The sequence below is a fragment of the Epinephelus fuscoguttatus genome, linkage group LG2 (assembly GCF_011397635.1).
Source record: "Epinephelus fuscoguttatus linkage group LG2, E.fuscoguttatus.final_Chr_v1".
In the NCBI taxonomy this organism is placed as follows: domain Eukaryota; kingdom Metazoa; phylum Chordata; class Actinopteri; order Perciformes; family Serranidae; genus Epinephelus; species Epinephelus fuscoguttatus.
Window position 1 is genome coordinate 51373322 of NC_064753.1, and position 20085 is coordinate 51393406.

A 20085-nucleotide genomic window follows, 5' to 3' on the forward strand; every position below is an offset into this window, starting at 1 on the left:
CTCAGTGAGGTCACACAGTGCAGCTGCTCAGTGAGGTCACACAGTGCAGCTGCTCAGTGAGGTCACACAGTGCAGCTGCTCAGTGAGGTCACACAGTGCAGCTCAGTGAGGTCACACAGTGAAGCTGCTCAGTGAGGTCACACAGTGCAGCTGCTCAGTGAGGTCACACAGTGCAGCTGCTCAGTGAGGTCACACAGTGCAGCTGCTCAGTGAGGTCACAGTGCAGCAGCTCAGTGAGGTCACACAGTGCAGCTGCTCAGTGAGGTCACACAGTGCAGCTGCTCATTGAGGTCACACAGTGCAGCTGCTCAGTGAGGTCACACAGTGCAGCTGCTCAGTGAGGTCACAGTGCAGCAGCTCAGTGAGGTCACACAGTGCAGCTGCTCATTGAGGTCACACAGTGCAGCTGCTCAGTGAGGTCACACAGTGCAGCTGCTTAGTGAGGTCACACAGTGCAGCTCAGTGAGGTCACACAGTGCAGCTGCTCATTGAGGTCACACAGTGCAGCTGCTCAGTGAGGTCACACAGTGCAGCTGCTCAGTGAGGTCACACAGTGCAGCTCAGTGAGGTCACACAGTGCAGCTGCTCATTGAGGTCACACAGTGCAGCTGCTCAGTGAGGTCACACAGTGCAGCTGCTCAGTGAGGTCACACAGTGCAGCTGCTCAGTGAGGGCACACAGTGCAGCTGCTCAGTGAGGTCACACAGTGCAGCTGCTCAGTGAGGTCACACAGTGCAGCTGCTCAGTGAGGTCACACAGTGCAGCTCAGTGAGGTCACACAGTGCAGCTGCTCAGTGAGGTCACACAGTGCAGCAGCTCAGTGAGGTCACACAGTGCAGCTGCTCAGTGAGGTCACACAGTGCAGCAGCTCAGTGAGGTCACACAGTGCAGCTGCTCAGTGAGGTCAGAAAAACTTTCAGAATTCATACATGTCACTCCTTCAGTCTGAGACAGCCCAAAAATCCAAAGTTGAGAGTGCTAAAACTCACACCTGTGATGTCATAAAATGTAAAGCAGCTCAGTGAGGTCACACAGTGCAGCTGCTCAGTGTGTTGAGCACAACTTAAATCATGCTGTGTCTGACAGGAAAGGAACTCCTTTCATCCATCCATCCTTGTTCATCCTCTTATCTGAGGTCATCAGGGGGCAGCAGGCTGAGAGAAGCACCCCAGATGTCTCTCTAACCAGCGACACTTCCAGCTCCTCCTTACCAACATTTATTACAGACCCTTTTTTAAAAAAATCATTTTCGTTTTAAAGAACACGTGTGTGCCGAACAAACTGAAAATATAAGTTAAAAAAGAATAAAAACTTTTTAATAAAAAAATAGGTGTAAAAATAAATAAATATTCTATAATAAAGTACAACTACTTGAATGTAATTATTAGATGTTTTTAAATTTTTACAGTAAATCGATGCGTGAAGCCAAAAAAGGAAAATACATCTCCCCCCTCGTCATCTCTGCACAGTCCAGAAACAACTACTGAATAACAACTCAACTATGTGTGTGTGTGTGTGTGTGTGTGTGTGTGTGTGTATTAAAATCATAAATCAGAGCTTGTTGGTTTGAGGACGACGCAGCTTTGGGTGTGTAAACGGATGTGTGGTGGTTTTACAAGTGCGTGCGTGCGTGCGTGCGTGTGTGTTGCTGGTGGCTCTGGTCCTTCTGGTCTGTTGTTGCTGGGTGCAGTCTAATCGCTGGTGTTAATCTGCCTGCAGCTGGTTGATTTTTGAGTTTGCAGTGAAGAAGAAATGAAATTGATTTTGTAATTTTGATGTTTCTCATTCAAGCTTCACACGCTGTCCTCACAGGTATAAATCTCTATATTTGTCTCATGTTCAGACTCAAACCAACAACGTGATGCTGTCTGACTTCCTGTCTGAGTCTCAGTAGTTCCTCCTGAAGTCGTCTGTAAAAACCAGAGCAATAGTTTGATCAGTTATGTCTTCCGTCAGCGTCTCACTGTAGTTTTTATTAAACTAACAGGAGGAAACAGTCACTTTGTTGGGGACTATTTTCAGCAGCGGATGAATCCACAACTAAATCACAGTGAGTTCATGGTGATGAAGGAACGTGTGACTCACTGATAACAATGGAGGAGGAAGAGGAAGATGAAGATGTGTCCCTGCAGCCGTCAGCAGACACACACTCACCGTTGGCTTCAGTCTGAACATGGAGGTTAAATACCAGCAGACTTTTACTTTGAAAAGAACAGGAAGTGTCCTGCTGAGTGTTTCATTATGTGATCATTACTGAGAATGAATCAGTTAATTTAACGATGATGAAGAGCAGCGTGTGAAGGTGACGCCTGCTTTTATCCAACATTTAAAGGAAGCAGCATGTCGGCCATGTTGGCTCCGTCTCACCTTGCTTCCTGTCCCCCTCCCCCGTCACAGAGACACCTTCCTGCGCAGCCTGGCCGCCACGCAGTGGGAGAAGAAGAGAAGAAGTAAACACCTCAGCCAGTCCAGGCTGTCCTCGTCTGATGATGTCATAACCCCGAGCGTGCAGCCCGCAGAGGAGGGCAGCAGTGTCACGTCTGAGGAGCTGTCGCGTCAGGGTAAATGTTTAGAACAAGATCACATCAATGTCGTCACCTTCACCAACATTGTTAGTTGCCATCATCTTTGTCGTAGTCTTCCTCATCATCGTCATCATCATTACCGTTAGTGATGACAACAACGGTAATGATGACGACTCCATCTTTATCATAAACTGTCAACTTGTCATCATTACTATGATCATCGTTGGCGTCGTCACCTGCGTCATTGTTATCTTCATCATCACTGTTGTAATCACCATCGTCATCATCGTTGTGTTCGTCACAGTTGCCACTTTCACCACCATTGTTGGCGCCGTCATCTCCATCATCACTGTCCTCTTTACTATCGTCTTCATTTCAGCATCACGTTCTTTATGTGACAAATAATCTGTTGATGAAACTCTAAACTGATCAATAAGTTACTGATTATCAGCTGTTTAAAGGACCTTCCACCATCTGATCTTCTTCTTCTCCTGTGTGTTTGTCTGCAGTCTCGACGTCCAGCAGTTCGGACACAAACAGACACTCAGACTCCCAGAATGAATCAGGTGAGACTCCGGTTACCCACAATCCTCCTCTTCTTGTGTGGGTCGTCCTGCCTGCAGCGTTCAGTCAGAGTTTGTTCAGGATTCATCTTGAGTTCAGATTTGATCAATCAACTCACAGATGCAGAAACACAGACGCCTCATTGGCTGCTGGTTCATATGTCAGCGTCACAGGCAAACAGGAGAAGAAGAGTGGAGCTGCGGTTCGTCTGATGAAAATCACTTTAACGTTTTTATTTCTCAGCTGATTTCAGTGAGTTGTTTTTATTAGCGATGCAGCATATTGGGTTTTTTGTTGATATGCAATGGCCGATATATAACAGCTCATTTGATTGATAACTGATATATCCATGTATCCACTTTATCCCAACTAATTTCACTGAATTTACTAAATAACTTTATTATAGTTTTGTTCCAATTTAACGATAATTAGTTTCTTTCAAACCACATGTTTAACTCACTCACATCCTCTGATAGTCGAGACAAATTCTCTCCAGAGCAGAAAATATTTGTATCAGCAAACATCACCAGTTTCAGTACATCAGATAGTTTGTGTCTGTCATTACTATGAAGGATAAACAGTTTAGGGCCCAACACTGACCCCTGGGGGACGCCACCAGCAATGACCAAACATGATGGAGAGAACTCAACTTCACTAACTATTGACTTTTACTTAAATAACTTTTAACCATATTAACTAAACAAAAGAATCAGCCACTGCTTTTAATGTGAAGGATGTTGGTCAGACTTCCTGTTACCATCTGCGTGTGTGTGTGTGTGTGTGTGTGCGCGCGCAGCGCCGTCGATGCAGCGTCAGTGCAGCACTCTGTCCAACGACAGGAAGTTCCTGCTAGACATGCTCTACTCCAAGACCTCCAGCTCAGCACCTCTAAGCCCACCTGCTGCCGCTGCTGCTGACACCACAGAGGAAGAAGGGAACTTCCTGCCTGGTGAGAACTCACGTCTCCCTGATGTCCATCAGTCCTGTCTGTTAATGATCGATACATGAATAGATCTGTTTTTGTTGGTAGAGTCTGAAAGTGATTGTTTTTAAAGGCCTTCAATGTTCAGAGATTCTTCATCTCATTCAAACGTTAAAAATTAAAACTGCGTTATTTGTCAGTCAGACAGGAAGTTAAGAATGTGAACTGTTCCTTTAAAGATGAGACAGAATCTGTGCTGTTGGTTGTGGTAGTCGAGGCAGAGTGAGACCTCCTGTTTGTGTCCTCCTCCTCTCAGGTGGAGATCAGAGCAGTCGGGGTCGTGTGTTGGAGCGTCTGACCAGCTTCAGCTCGCGCTCAGCCGAGCCGTCCAGCCCGAGTGAGAGCAGCACCTCCCGCAGGGCGGAGCTGGAGGGGCTGGAAGGCTCCGCCCAGGCAGCGCTGGCCCGTCTGGCCGAAGAAAAACAGGTTTGAATCATCTCTGAGCACAGCTCCATGCTCTCTGACTCACCTGCTGTCACGCTTACTGTTGCTGAGCTGTGATTGGACAGTCACTGTGCGGGGGCGGGGCTTAGTGAGCAGTCAGCTGATACATAACGACAGTTTATGAAGTGACATAAGAGCTAATGACACCTGAATGTTCTCCATCAGAACCGTCACCTCCGTCAGCAGTGCAGCATCGATGTGGAGAGCCACGCTCGCCGCCTGGAGACCATCCAGATGACCCCACTGGGCCCCGGGGGCCCCGCAGACGCCTGGGACCAGCTGCAGCCGAGCGCCGCCGCCCTGCGCATCAAAGACTTGGACTTCTCCGACCTGATGGACGAGGAGGACATCGATGTGTTGGACATAGACACCTTCGACTCCTCCTCTTCCTCCTCCTGCTTCTCTGGCATCCCTCCCCCTCCTCCTCCTCCCCCGGGCCTGGGTGCTCCTCCTCCACCTCCTCCTCCCCCTCCTCCTCCACCACCAGGTGGTCTCGCCCCACCCCCACCTCCTCCCCCTCCTCCAGGTGCTCCTCCTCCTCCCTCGTCCTCGTCGGCGTCCACTCAGAAGAAGAAGAAGAAGACGGTGAAGTTGTTCTGGAAGGAGCTGAAGCAGGCCGACGGGCCGCACAAGTGTCGCTTCGGTCGGGGGACGGTGTGGGCGTCGCTGGATAAGGTGGCGGTGGACACCTCGCGACTTGAACACCTGTTTGAGTCTAAAGCCAAGGAGCTGCCCGTCGCCAAGGTAACCAGGCCAGCTGGGAGTTTGAAGCATCTTTACCGAAACATTTAGAGACGATGAGAAAATGTGGCACCCTGCGGCGCCCCCTGCAGGTCACAGTATGACGCCCACAGAGCAGTCACTCAGACAGCTGTTTGATGGTTTGACGCTCTCAGATACGAGCGTCTCTCACAGCACACGCTGATGATGTCAGCTTTGTGCCCCGAGTGTCGTCTCTCAGGCTGAAGACTATAACCCGACTCAGCTATCTGTTGGCCAGAAAATAAGATGAGACGTCAAAGATATGTTTGAGTCTCAGCCACAGAGAGTGAAGACTCTGTAACACGTCCCCTCAGGACAAAACCAGGACACCTGTCTGTAAGAGCCCAACTTAAGGGGCCCTTAAAGGTGGTTGTTTATGTTAAAGGGATGAAACAGGCAGGTGAACCACCTCAGGAGCTCGTCAGTGTCCTGCTGTGGGCGGAGTCAGCAGCTAATGTATTTTAGACTCCTAAAAAAATCAGCATGAGTTTGAGTGTGGCTGTTAGGGCTCATTTACGCTCCCTTTACGTACGAAAATGTATACGTCCGTTTCAAACGATGTTACCGTCACTGCCCACATACTTCCATGCGTCCTTTACGTTGGCATGGATGTTAACCAATATATCCACCAGGGGGCAGCCCAGAGTCAAAAGTTTATGACAACAACAAACTCAAAAACAAACATGGCGACTGTGGAGGAGATATTGATAATGTACCTCTTGCATAAAAGACATAAACAGGGGCAGCGTTGTAGGAGGCGGTGGGCGGTGAGGCCGTTAAATACATCGCGACTGGAGGACGGAGAATTCTTTTCTCTAGTACTGCCGATGAGAGAAATTGAATTGTTATTTCTTCTTCGTGTCTCACTAGAGCTACGTATCAGGTAGTGACAGCAACACTGCCCCCACGGTTCCCGGTGGTACTGCTCCGTTTGGCCCGTATCCGTAAGCTTTATGGAAATGTGCAGAAATATGGACGAAATGAACGCAGAGCACGGACAGAAGGCTCCGTCCGTATCCGGATCCGTATTTAAAATACATGAGCCTTAAGCTGTCTGAGAACCTGCAGACACTACTCAGGGCTGACAGGACCACCTCTGCATGGTTTTGGGCCAGGCAGCTGTATTTGCACAGAACGTTTCAGACACCAGGGCACCTCAAGGTGCTCTACAGAGCAGTCAACTATAAAATATAATAAAGGACACAGATTTACAATAAAAGAGGAAAAATATTTAAAAGGTCAAATTTACTAAATGATTTTCAACTTTAAAAAATCATTCAAGTGCAGAACAAGGGGTGCAAAGATATGTTTAAAATAAGCCAGTGGTCATTACAGGGCGGAGCAGGCAGCGTTAAAGAGTAAGTGTTGAGCGTCTGTCTGACATCATCTGTTAGGTTATTAAGGCTCTGTGCTGCGTCATAACAAAATGCTGCTTCATGTTTTCAGGAAAAAAATCATCAATAATTAGATTTACAGTTAATATTGTTAGAAAAAGACGCTATAATTGAGCTGTAATTTAAGATCAGAGTTCTCTGTATCGTCTGTCCGAAAGTAAATGAGTTCATTAATTAAACAGCACTTTAAATTAATGATGTACGACTGACGTTATTAAGGAGAGCTGTCTTTGGCTGGACGTTAATGTGAATGACTGCAGCTTTATGAATGTTTATCAGCAGTAAGTAATAGAATCAGACAGTGTGTTATATAAAGCATTTCATCAAAGTGATATTAACAGTTTTTAACAGTAGTTAAGAGTTAATAAGGAGGTGTTTGTGTGCAGAAAGGACCTGAGACCAAGAAGTCTGAGATTCTGGTTCTGGACCCGAAGAGGAGCAATGCCATCAACATCGGGATGACCGTCCTGCCGGCCGTCCACGTCATCAAGACCGCCATCCTCAACTTCGACGAGTTCGCCATCACCAAGGAGGGGATAGAGGTAGGGAGCACTTCCTGTCAGCAGAGGGCACTCTTACCTTTAATGTGGAACTGAATGAGTGTGTGCTAAAGTAGTTAGTCTGACCCCACCCCCTCTCCCTCCCGCCGCCGCTCCCTCTCTGTCCTGAGCAGAAGATCCTGACCATGACGCCCACAGACGAGGAGAAGCAGAGGATCCAGGAGGCTCAGCTGGCCAATCCTGACCTTCCTCTGGGCACAGCGGAGCAGTTCCTGTTCAGCCTGGCCTCCATCAGCGCCCTGACCCCCCGCCTGCAGCTCTGGGCCTTCAAACTCAACTACGAGGCTCTGGAGAAGGTAACACACACACACACACACACACACACAGACATAGTGACATCACGGTCCTGAGACACATGAGACCAACAGGAAGTCAACGTCAACCTCACCGACTGTGAGGAGGAAAATCAGTCCGATCCTCGAATGTGATGTTAAATGAGACGTCACAGAGTCGAGGGTTCTGAGGAGGAGTGTGTGCTGTCGGTGATAGAGACAGGATGTTGACAGTGAGTGTGTGTCGCCCCCTGCAGGAGATCGCAGAGCCGTTGTTTGACCTGAAGCTGGGCATGGAGCAGCTGGCGTCCAATCAGACCTTCAGGAGAATCCTCGCCACGCTGCTCGCCATCGGAAACTTCCTCAACAGCTCCAACGTGAGAACAAAACAAACTCTCCTCTCATCATGATTCATCTGTTTTCACTACATGACAGGACAAATACAGAGAAGAGATAATATGTGTGTTTAACTCTGATCAGATCATTTAAAGTTTCTGTGTGTAACTTGTGACCTGTATGAGGCCTGACAGCTCAGAGCTCAGCCAGCTGCAACTGTTTGATTCTGCAGCAACGTGCAGCCACACCAAAAGTTTAAATAGTTTAAGTTTTGACGGTGAATTGCAGCCAGTGAATTCCAGCAGCCAATCAGTGAGCAGAGTCCTGTGACTGCTGTGACCAGGCTCCCAGGAAGTGCCGGACAGCGGCACTGTAATTTCCAGGGTGCGTCACGTGAAGGCCCAAAAAGACGAACATTAAGGAAGAGACGTCTGTAAATCAGTGGATGCATTTTTTGAGCATCACAATAAAATGTCTGATGTCACTCTTCACTTGGTTCGACAACATGTGGAGAGTTTAGAGGAGCCACAGCATCAGATCATTTATCCCTATTTAAGTTAGCGGAGCGCTAAACAGGAAGTTAGCTGCACTCTGCACTCTGTGAGCCCAGTGATGCTGAGCCCGTCTGTGGGTCAGTTCATCCTGCGGTAATCAAACTTTTTTGGTTTCATGAGCTGCTGAGCAGCTTTTATAGGAATGAACGGCGTCTCATCTCCAGAGCTGTGTGCAGGTGTCTTTATACATCCACACCTGTGACCTGCTGATCTGTGTTACACACAACTTCTTCCCACCTCAAACAAATGAACACGCCTCCCAGGAAGTTATTGTGTTGAGAAACAATGACATCATCTCCTCCATTCACACGTGTCCACTGTTTGTTGTGTAATGAGCATGTTTCACAAACAACAACAACAACAATGGCGGCCTGTTGGTTTGTTTACATTTATCTCGTCCTCATCCACACACGAGTCACATTCAGGCTCGTGTACCTGAGTGATGTTGAACAAACATTATGAATAAAGGAATAATTAGCTGCAGATGTTTCACAGCTGTTTGACTTGTTACCACTGAGGGATGAGCTCACTGCACATGCTCAGTCTTCTTCTGTGGTATTTGATGGATCATTGGTGCAGCCTTTATCAGCACAGACTGACCCAGCTGTTTGTGTGTTCCTGTGTAGACGGAGATATTTAGAAAAATGAAGGTCAGAATTATTTTATTATACCGAAGGTGATGATGTCAGTGAACGTGAGGACAGGAGCGTTATCAGGATGCCATGATCAGCTGACCTCAAACTGAGGATCTGCAGATCAGCTGCTTCAGTGGAGCTCAGATAAATGTGTTGTGTATTCAAACACAGATTGTGTGTGTGTGTGTGTGTGTGTGTGTGTGTGTGTGTGTGTGTGTGTGTGTGTGTGCGTGTGCAGGCGAAAGGCTTTGAGCTGGGTTACCTGGAGAAGGTGGTGGAGGTGAAGGACACGGTGCACCGTCAGTCTCTGCTGCATCACACCTGCAGCCTGGTGGTGGAAAATTACCCAGAATCCTCTGACGTCTACAGTGAGATCCCCGCCATCACCCGCTCCGCCAAAGTAAGTATTCTCTTCTGTCGTACCTCCTGCTGTTCAGTCTGCTCTGTGGGATCGTTCAGGCAGCTGCTGACAGGTGTGTGTGGTCGTCTCCTGCAGGTGGACTTTGAGCTGCTGTCTGAGAACCTGGTGCAGCTGGAGAGACGCTGCAAAGCATCATGGGACAACTTGAAAGTGGTGGCCAAACACGAGACAAAGGCCGTGCTGAAGAACAAGTTGACGGACTTCCTGAAGGACTGCACGCAGAGGATCATCATCCTGAAGGTCGTCCACAGGAGGGTCATCAACAGGTGAGACACACACACACACACACACACACACACACACACACACACACACAGGTAACATGACACCTGCAGATGGACACTAACCTTCTCCTCCTCCTCCTCCTCCTCCAGGTTCCACTCCTTCCTGCTGTTCCTGGGTCAGCCGTCGTCCTCAGTGCGTGACATCAGAGTGACCAGTTTCTGTCGGATCATCAGTGAGTTCTCTCTGGAGTATCGGACCACCAGGGAGCGCGTCCTCAGCCTCAAACGCAAACGAGCCGCTCACAGAGAGAGAACCAAGACCAGAGGGAAGATGATCACAGAGGTAACTCCTCCCCCTCCTGATGACCTCACACCTCCTGATCCTCCTGAGGGGAGGGGTCAGAGGTCGCACATGTTTAATGATCCCCGCTGCCCAACAGTTGACGTCATCATGATCCTCTTTAATCCAAGAAGAAAAAGATGTTTTCAGGTTTACACTCTAATTAAAGTAGAAATATTGATGTATGAAAATACTCCATTACATATAAAGTCCCTCACAGCTGCTGGGAGTGTTTTAGAGACATATCCATCCATCCCTCTTTGACCACTTATCTGAGGCTGTGTCTCGGAGCAGCAGGCTGAACAAAGTCCTCCACACGTCCCTCTCCTCAGCTCCGTCCTCCAGCTCCTCCTGGAGGACCCCGAGGTGTTCCCAGACCAGATGAGATCTATAATCCCTTCAGTGTGTTCTGGGTCTGCCCCGGGGCCTCCTACCAGCTGGACCAGGAGGATCCTGATCAGATGTTGAACCACCTCAACATGAAGGAGCAGCGGCTCTACTCCGAGCTCCCTCCAGATGTCTGACTCCTCCCCCTATCTCTAAGGCTGAGCCCAGACACCCTACAGAGGAAACTCATTTCAGACGCTTGTATCTGTGACCTCATTCTTTCAGTCACTACCCAGAGCTCATGACCACAGGTGAGGATTGGGACACAGATGGACCAGGAAATCGAAAGCTTTGCCTTCTGGCTCAGCTCCCTCTGAACCACGAGGATCTGGTGCAGCTGCATCACTGCGGACGCCGCACCAAATGGACGATCCATCTCACGCTCCATTCTCCCCTCACTCATGAACAAGACCCTGAGATACGTGAACTCCTTCTCTTGAGGCAGTAACTCTCTCCCAGCCCAGAGGGAACAATCCTCCATTCTCCAGCAGAGAACCATGACCTCAGATTTGGAGGTGCTGACTCTCATCCCGACCGCTTCACACTCAAACCGCCCCAGGTCATGCTGGAGGTCACGGTGTGATGAAGCCAACAGAACCACATCATCTGCATAGAGCAGAGATGTGGTTCTGAGGCCCCAAACCGGACCCCTTCCTCTCCCCAGCTGCACCTCAAGATCCTCTCCATGAGCATCACAAACAGGATCAACTGTTCACGTAAAACCTTTATGTGAGAAATAACCTCTAATCGAGGCTGTGACATAATAAATAGAGAGATATTCTGAGATGGAGTACAAGTGCCTCACAAACACCTTCACACAGCGACCTCACAGAACGCTGTGACTCATCTTCATCACCTCGTTTGAAGAAACTAAAATGTCTAAAGTTCAGCTCTGACGTTTCTCTCTTTTCTTCTTCTTCTTCTTATCAGACTGAGAAGTTTTCGGGGGCGGTGCCTCACGAGGACAGCCCCTCCCCGGTCTCCATGGCAGCGGAGGCGGAGCCTGGTCAGGAGGAGGAGCATGAGAACATGAAGAACCTTCTGATCAGCAGCAGCAGCAGCAGCAGCCTGACTGTAGACCAGAGAGGCCTGAGACGCTCCCGAGCCGTCCGCAGTAAGACTGTTTCCACACGTCTGAACCACATTTACATCTTTGTTTCTCTGTTTTCATTTGATCCTGTTAGTTTTGATTTCACATGTCAGATCTGTACGTGACGCTCCTACGTCCTGTCCTCATCACCTGTGTGGGCTGCGTCTCTGACACCTGACAGTGATGGGTTGGTAGATGTCCTCTCATGTCGTCTCTGTCTCGTCCTCTCGGATAATCGTTTCTAGTTTTTATCATCAGGCTCAATATAAAGTTGTTCTGAGGTTTGATCTTTGTCTCCTCGTGTTTACAGCAGCTCATTTTGTTTTGCTGAGCGTCCTCCATCAATAAACAGGATGTATAAGTGTAGCTGCAGAATGACAAGTGTAAACATATATAAATACACAGAGAGGTGTAAACAAACTGTCAGTGATCAGAGGCTTGTTGTTTCTTTGATTTTTAATGAAGTGATGACATCATCGTGTCTCCACCTGTTCCTCTCAGTGACACATGAGATCAGCTGTCAGATAAATATGAATGACAACATGTTTTCAGTCCCACACGCCATGGATTGAAAAACACGATGAAGACTCTGCTCTTCTCCTGAACCCCAAAACTTGATTTCTCTTTGTTCAGAGGTGCCACTGAGCAGCTGTGGAGGAACATGACAGGAAGTTCATACAGTGGGTCGTCTAACATCTGTATGAGACAGCAGAGAGACGAGGAGTGACTGGACTCAAACTGCAGGACACCTGAACTTTAACCTTTGAACTTCAGATAATAATTCTGCGCGATGACTTCAGGTCCACAAGAAACAGTCTGTAAGAGTCAGTTTACTTTGAGCTGCAGCTGAGTGTGACGGGTTCACACTGAAGGTCACCTGTTGGTCAGGTACGTCTGTGATGACAGGCAGAACGTGAACACTGCAGATGTGATCAGTCAGAGTCCTCAGTGTGTCCCCGTGCAGCAGGCTGACCTTCCTGTCAGATTAGTGTGTGATGTGAACAGAGTATTTGTCTGTTTACCGTCGATGGGAACAAAGATAACTCGTCCTGTCTCACAGTGTCTCAGTCTCTGGATCAGGTCTCATGTCTCACCTGTACCTGAACACAACACAGAGCCGTCTGCAGTCTGAACTCACAGAGACACAAATGTGCAGACGCATGCTTTTGGTGAAATTTATAAACCACATTTTAGGAATCTGAAACATTGTGGCGCACATACGCGAGCCTCAGGCACGTGCACAGGTAGACCTCAGGTGTCGTCAGCCCTTTTGGCCTCTGACTGGATAAGACAAGACAGCAGTTCTCTTTTTAAAATCATTTTTGTTTTAGTTTTTAAATTTGAGCCCCACCCCTCGCTCTTTAACTTTCTGTGTTGTCACGACGACCACAGTTAACACACACAAACTGAGCGTCCTGCAGAGCAGCTTCACATCTCTCTGACCTGTCTTCATGCTCCGCCTCAGCCATGTTTGTGACTGTGGTGAAATCAAAGCACTTTTAAGACATCTTGATGCAGCCACACTAACCTGGACAGGAACCTGCTATGACGCTGAACATCCAGTAAACCAGTCTGGTGTGAAATCAACCGTCTCCTTCCAACTCTGTGTCACGTTCGCGTTCACCAGCGGCTCAGTGTGAGCGGAGACAGGCGCTGAACTGCTCTCCACTTCCACATGTCTTTATCAACCAAAATTCAAGTTGAAATAATGTTGATGTCACCGTGGCTCTGATCATTCATTTACACAAATGTGACGTAGTTTGGTGCAGCACGAATATACGGTGTGCAAAGAGCGCAGAAGGAGAGGAGGAGCGCGGAGCTGCTGCTGCTGCACACGTCTGTTCTCTGGAGTTCTTTAAAAATGTTTAAAGCTTATTTCAATTCACTTTTATTTATAAAGCCCAATATCACAAATCACAGTTTGCCTCACAGGACTTTACAGCATACGACATCCCTCTGTCCTTATGACCCTCACAGCTGATCAGGAAAAACTCCCCAAAAAACCCTTTAACGGGGACGAAGATAATTATAAGAGTTAATATGTGACTATGTGAAAACGACAGGAGGAGAGTAAAGTGAGGAGAGCATTTTATTTTCTTCCTGTTATAAATGATGAATGTATAAAGTGAATATGTGTGTGTAGCAGCTGCTGTGTGTTTTCAGTGTAGATCTGGAGACGCCTCAGAAATGGACGTAGAAAGACCCTGAAACATTCGTTAGCATATCGATAGCTGTGGCCTTTAACCACTGATCAGATCTGTAGGTTTTATTGTCTGTGTCACAACACAAGGTTCTCAAACTACTTTGGTAATGCTGATTGAATACTGAACACACACCTGTCACACACACACACACACGAGGACGAGACAGTGACGACATTCTGAGTTTTACAAGCAGCAGCTAGATTCTGGAAATCTGTGGAAAAACGTGTGGGTGCGGATTGTGTTTGGGCCTGCTCATGTGTGTATCCTGTGTGGGTCCAGGTCTGGGTGATATTCTGGTTCTGATTGTGGTTCTGGTCCTCAGGTTTCGGCAGGGTGAGTCCGTCTCACATGTCTGTAGCCAAAGACGACGGGACGAGCTCCCAGGACGACGCCACAGACGAGATCATGGACCGACTGGTGAAGTCCGTCACCCAGAATCCCTCAGACAGACCGTCCAGCCCCAAGACCCGCAAACGCTCCCGACTCAACAGGAAGTCATGTGAGTACACGGTGCTGAGTCAGATTTCAGTTCAGGGTTCATGTTTGACTCTGAGGACAGGAGGGTTGATCTGGAGGAGGGTTTCACACTAGAGGACCTGTGTCATCGTTCTAAGAACCTCCCTCTCTCTTGTTTCCACACCACAAGAACCAGGAACGATTGTAGTTCTTAGAACTTTCTTTTTTTACTTCCTGACTCAGAGTAGCTTCTCTCCCGACACAAAAGAAACCATAGTGATGTAAGCACACAGTGATTGGTCGAACACATGAGCCAGTGCAGCACCAGCAGCCGCCATCTTTAAACCCTGTTAGCCTTGTAAAGAACACACAACACAAACAGAAGGACCGACAGTGAAGTCGAGGCTTTACTGAGCAGACATGTGACTGTGGACGTGCAACACCGTTTGGACCCCTGGTGCTGCACCGCCAGCTGGCCGACTGACACTACGTCACCTCAGTGCTCCTGTTGGTGCTGTGAATGCAGTTGCTCTGTCAGGGAGTTGCCACATCTGTTTGGTCCAAACCTCTGAAGTGTTGGAGTGCTTCTTTGAGAGTATTTGACTGACTGCTGCTCTTTGGAGCCTCGGCAGGTTCAGTCTGGTTCAGACTGTGTGTGTGGAGACACAACAGCAGCTCTGTGTCCACAACAGTCTCCATATCTCTGCAGCTCCATATCACTGTTTTCACTTCCTGTCCAAATCCTCTGTGAGCAGATTAACATCTCGTCCTGCTGCTGTACCAACGTGCACTCTGATCTCAGACTGAGAGTCAGACCTGAACGCTCTCAGCACAGAGACATATTCTGATTATTCCCTCAGATCTGATCCCACCGCTCACATTCATGTCTGCAGTGACACGTATCTGACATCAGCGTGAATGTTTATGTCAAACGTGTCAGAGTGAAACGTTGCAAAGTTAAAACCACTGAGAGCTTTAATACAGCATCCAGATCTCCTGTCTGCTTCTGTGGTCTGACACCTGTACAGGTTTTTTGGATGTGCGTTCATTTTGGAAAAACACCCGAGCTCTGATGTGAGCGTCCTCACAGCGAGCGGTGAGCGTCCTCACAGCGAGCGGTGAGCAGACAGGTTTCAGATTCAGGACCAGATATAAAAGAGGTTCATTTGCTTGTGATGTGAACGCGGCTTGAAACTGTTTGACACTCTGTGTGTGTGTGTGTGTGTGTGTGTGTGTGTGTGTGTGTGTTTCAGTGAGGAGGACTCTGAAGAGCGGTCTCAGTGTGGACGTGGTTCAGGCTCTGGGGCTCAACAACAAGTCAGCGGACAGAGTCTGAGACTCCAGCTGATCAGTGAACACTATTGAGACTGAACGCTGTCGACATGAGGAGCGACTTCCTGCAGGAGGAGGATGAACACCTGTCTCCCTCCTCTTCCTCACTGATGATGATCTATTTATTAACATGAACACGTCGACATGTTTGACTCGCTGACAGCTGACGAGCAGCTCGTTCAAACTGCCGCCATGTTTGTTCTGACATCATCATCACAGTGATTCTTGTTGCTGTCTGAGCTGCTGGAGGAGGAGGAGGAAACATCTTCATCACTGAGACGACACACAGACTAAATATTAAGAGAGATGTGACTACACATACACACACACACACACACACACACACAACGTCACCACTAGGTCCATTGAGTGTTGTCATAAAGTCACATGACCTTCCTCGACACATCTGCACCTCAGACCTTCACACCTGGCTGCAGTGATGTCACTGCTGAGCGTGGTTACAGCTGTGGTGGTTGTTCACCTGTTTCTTTGTTCTTTAAACACTGTGTGTGTGTGTGTGTGTGTGTGTGTGTGTGTGTGTGTGTGTGTGTGTGTGGAATGAAACCAAAGTTAAACCAACATCAAACTGAATCTGAACATTTTCCAATCTGGAAATTTAAAGAAAATCTTGACAGTTTTATTTTCTGCAGGATTCATTCTGACTCAACACTGAAACAGATCTTTGAATTCCACAGTGACGCCTTTAAACTGTTTCCAGCAGAATAATTTGACAGTTTTATCTTATGTCGAACACTCCATTTAAATAATGCAGTTAAAGCTGTTTGTAAAGATCGTGACGGCTGAGCGTCGTCTGATTCTCCTGATTTTTACTGATGGATGAAATCAAATGTTTGTTTGTTTAGTATTTGATGTTGAATAATGAGACGATGAACTGTGAGGTGGAACAATCGTTTTTATAAAGTTAAACTGAGTCAACACATTCGACAAACTTTTGTTTGGAAGCGTTCAGATGTCGAGTCGTTCAGGAGCTCTGGAAAATGTTAGTAAGAAATATTCAAGTTTAAACTGCAGTCAGATTAAAATACATTTTTAATTTGTAATAAAACTTTCTCACAGCTGAAGGGTCGGTGGGAACGTTTGTGAAAATCACATCACAGAGTCACTGATGTGGTACAAATCTGTCACCTGCCACTGTGTGTGTGTGTGTGTGTGTGTGTGTGTGTGTGTGTGTGTGTGTGTGTGTGTGTGTGTGTCACTGATGATGATGTTTCATCATCTCATATGTTCATTTCATCTGAGCACAGATTACATCAGTTTTTGTTTCTGTACAGTCGAGTTAGTTTTTTGCACTTTGAGGTGTTTTTGGTTGTTTCGTTTTTTTCTGCTGATCTCGGGTCAGTTAGGGACTGTTCAAAATGTATTGGGGGGGGGGGGGGCATATTAGATTTTTTTAAAGGTTGAAGATGAACTCCTGGAGTTGATAAAAGCTTCAGTTTATTTTTGGACAAATTTTAGATGAGACATAGAATAAAGTGGTTCTGATGAAATGTTAGTAATTTAAGACCAGATTTGGTTTGAAACATGTTTTCCTTAAAAATCAATAACATTTGACGACATGTTTAAAAAAGATTTAGTTTGGAAACTTGAAAATCGAACTGTAGTTTCTGTTTTTACAGTTTCAGGCTGATAAATGTCATTCTGATGATTCTTAAAGAAAACGTCCTCAAACCAACGATTTCTTTAAAAATGTCCTGAAATTCTCTCAGATTTAAAAAATAAATAAAAAATAAATTTAAAATTTACTGTAATTAATGATGTCATGGTGATGATGTCATGGTGATGATGTCATGACGGCATGTTTCCCTCTCATGACTAAGGAACAGTCCCTAAGTGTCAGTTTGCTTTGAGGCCTGAGTTGTAACTTAAAGAGCATTTTACAGACAGAATAAAGTTTGGACGCGTTAAAGGTAAAATTATTAATAAAGGTTTTTAATAACAACAGAACGATTCTCACTGATTTATTTGTGTCGTTGTCGAGTTTCGTCTTCGTCATAATGACGTCATTGTGTCTTGAATGAATCTTTATTTGTCTTTACAGTGTGCAGTGAAACGTGTCAGCGCTGCAGACGGACAGAAGTAATGTTCAACATGATCACATGACAGACGTGATTACATGACAGAGACGTGATCACATGACAGAGACATGATTACATGACAGACGTGATCACATGACAGAGACGTGATTACATGACAGAGACGTGATCACAGCGCTAGCTGTACGGTCTCCATCTTGTTCCCGTGAACACGACATCTCAAGAAGGCCTCAATTAACTGATAAGATTTTGGTGGTCAAAGGTCAAAGGTCACTGTGACCTCGTTTGTCTTATTCTTGTGAAAAAAGTGTATTTCTTTAAATTTTGCACAAACGTCCACCTGGACTGAAGAATAATCTGATGAGAATTGTGTGGTTGAAGGTCAAAGGTCACTGTGACCTCACAAAACATGTTTTTGTCCATAACTGAAGAATTCATCCACTAATTCTGACCAAACTTGACACAAATGTCTGACAGGATAAAATAATGAAGGTCAAAAGGTCAAAGGTCAGCTTGACTGTGACATCATCATGTTTTAACGTCATATCTCAGGAACAGAAGGGGAGACATTTGGTCAGATACTGAATTGGAAACTGTGCTGATTGTATAGATCTTCTGTGTGTGAACTGACTCCCCTCTGACCCCTGAGGGCCCCTCTGACTCCTGAGGGCCCCTCTGACCCCTGAGGGCCCCTCTGACTCCTTTCTGTCTCCCCTCTGACTCCTGAGGGCCCCTCTGACCCCTGAGGGCCCCTCTGACTCCTGAGGGCCCCTCTGACCCCTGAGGGCCCCTCTGACTCCTCTCTGTCTCCCCTCTGACCCCTGAGGGCCCCTCTGACTCCTGAGGGCCCCTCTGACCCCTGAGGGCCCCTCTGACTCCTTTCTGTCTCCCCTCTGACTCCTGAGGGCCCCTCTGACCCCTGAGGGCCCCTCTGACTCCTGAGGGCCCCTCTGACCCCTGAGGGCCCCTCTGACCCCTGAGGGCCCCTCTGACTCCTCTCTGTCTCCCCTCTGACCCCTGAGGGCCCCTCTGACTCCTCTCTGTCTCCCCTCTGACTCCTGAGGGCCCCTCTGACCCCTGAGGGCCCCTCTGACTCCTCTCTGTCTCCCCTCTGACCCCTGAGGGTCCCTCTGACTCCTCTCTGTCTCCCCTCTGACTCCTGAGGGCCCCTCTGACTCCTCTCTGTCTCCCCTCTGACTCCTGAGGGCCCCTCTGACTCCTCTCTGTCTCCCCTCTGACTCCTGAGGGCCCCTCTGACCCCTGAGGGCCCCTCTGACTCCTCTCTGTCTCCCCTCTGACCCCTGAGGGCCCCTCTGACTCCTCTCTTCCTGCAGAGTCTTGTTCCTGACCTGAGGAAAGTTTGATCGTCACTCAAAGACAGATCTGATGCAGTCAAACGTTTATTTAAAAAGTCAAACAGGTGTAATTATTTCTTTCTGTGAATCAAATCCTAAAACTTGCTCCATTTATTTGTTCCTGTAACTGTACACGTGTGGAAACGTGTCACACACACATCCTGTCAGCACAGATCTGATATCTGTGATCTCAGTTTCAGACACGTTCATGATTGTTTCCTCATTAATCTCATTTTACTGCTTCTTAGTTTTCACATTCACAGATTTATATTTACAAACAAAAGAACTGGAACCTGTTCACCTTTGACCCTTCAGCCACAGTTCACTGGTGTCGTTATTTCTACTTCAGTTTCTCTTTGAGTTCAGTTTTTATGATGTTTCATGTGATTGTGTTCATGTGTTCACATCAGCCTCGTGTTACAGACGACATACCAACATGTTTTCTCTTCACCCTCACTTTTCTGGATTTTACCTTTTTCATGTTCAGTCTCGTCTGAGGTCAGAGAACATTTAACCAACAGCTGAGAGTTTCCACAGCTCACTGTCTGCTGCCCAGTGACAGAGATCACGTCTTTAAATGAATGAATTTCATGTGATCACATGTGTGTCAGGGTTCCATTCCCCTGAAGGGAGTTATTTTCCAACAGTCACCGGCTCACTGCACATTATCCCGCTTAGAACATGGCTTACTACTGAAACACTCAAATGTTACAACTGGCATCAATATTATTAAACTGCTGGCAGAGTGTGTTGACAGAGGAGAGGCGTTCACCAGACAAACGGGAGCGGAGGAGATGCTGGTGCCCAGTATAGCTGCGCAGGCTGCCTCACATTTATGGCCAGTGACTGACATGATCTCCAGGCCAGCTCAGGAGAGCTGTGTGGACGAACGTTAACTGGTTTTGATGCTCCTCAGTCTGAGGCCGTTGTTACCAAGTATTTAAGAGCACCATGTTCGAAATAATATTAACTGGCCTTTTAAATTTCCGAGCTAAATATTTAAGTCTGTACTTTCTGCGTTGATCTCAGTCCCTGTGCGTCCCTCTGCTGACCAGAGCTGAATGTAACTAAGTACATTTACTCAGACTGTACTTTTACTACATATGAGTATTTTTCTTTCTTCTTCTGCTCCCCCACTCTGCAGAGGACATCCTGCGCCTTTAACTCATCTACAATAATCTGATGTGACGTCAC

General features: G+C 47.3%; 1 protein-coding gene across 6 annotated transcripts in view; it reads left to right on the forward strand.

Moving 5' to 3' along the window:
* fhod1 (formin homology 2 domain containing 1) overlaps window positions 1–16038 on the forward strand; it is a 72250-nt gene extending 56212 nt beyond the window's left edge. For all 6 annotated transcript variants that reach the window (XM_049598929.1, XM_049598938.1, XM_049598948.1 and 3 more), the window contains 14 exons: window positions 2398–2561; window positions 3035–3091; window positions 3886–4038; window positions 4328–4497; window positions 4681–5259; window positions 7058–7213; window positions 7345–7527; window positions 7761–7880; window positions 9267–9428; window positions 9525–9715; window positions 9824–10016; window positions 11331–11514; window positions 14017–14193; window positions 15404–16038. In XM_049598929.1, the coding sequence (XP_049454886.1) occupies window positions 2398–2561; window positions 3035–3091; window positions 3886–4038; window positions 4328–4497; window positions 4681–5259; window positions 7058–7213; window positions 7345–7527; window positions 7761–7880; window positions 9267–9428; window positions 9525–9715; window positions 9824–10016; window positions 11331–11514; window positions 14017–14193; window positions 15404–15486 (2572 nt within the window). In that variant the 3' untranslated portion in view covers window positions 15487–16038. The remainder of the gene's footprint in view (window positions 1–2397; window positions 2562–3034; window positions 3092–3885; window positions 4039–4327; window positions 4498–4680; window positions 5260–7057; window positions 7214–7344; window positions 7528–7760; window positions 7881–9266; window positions 9429–9524; window positions 9716–9823; window positions 10017–11330; window positions 11515–14016; window positions 14194–15403) is intronic.
* Window positions 16039–20085: the final 4047 nt, after the last annotated feature.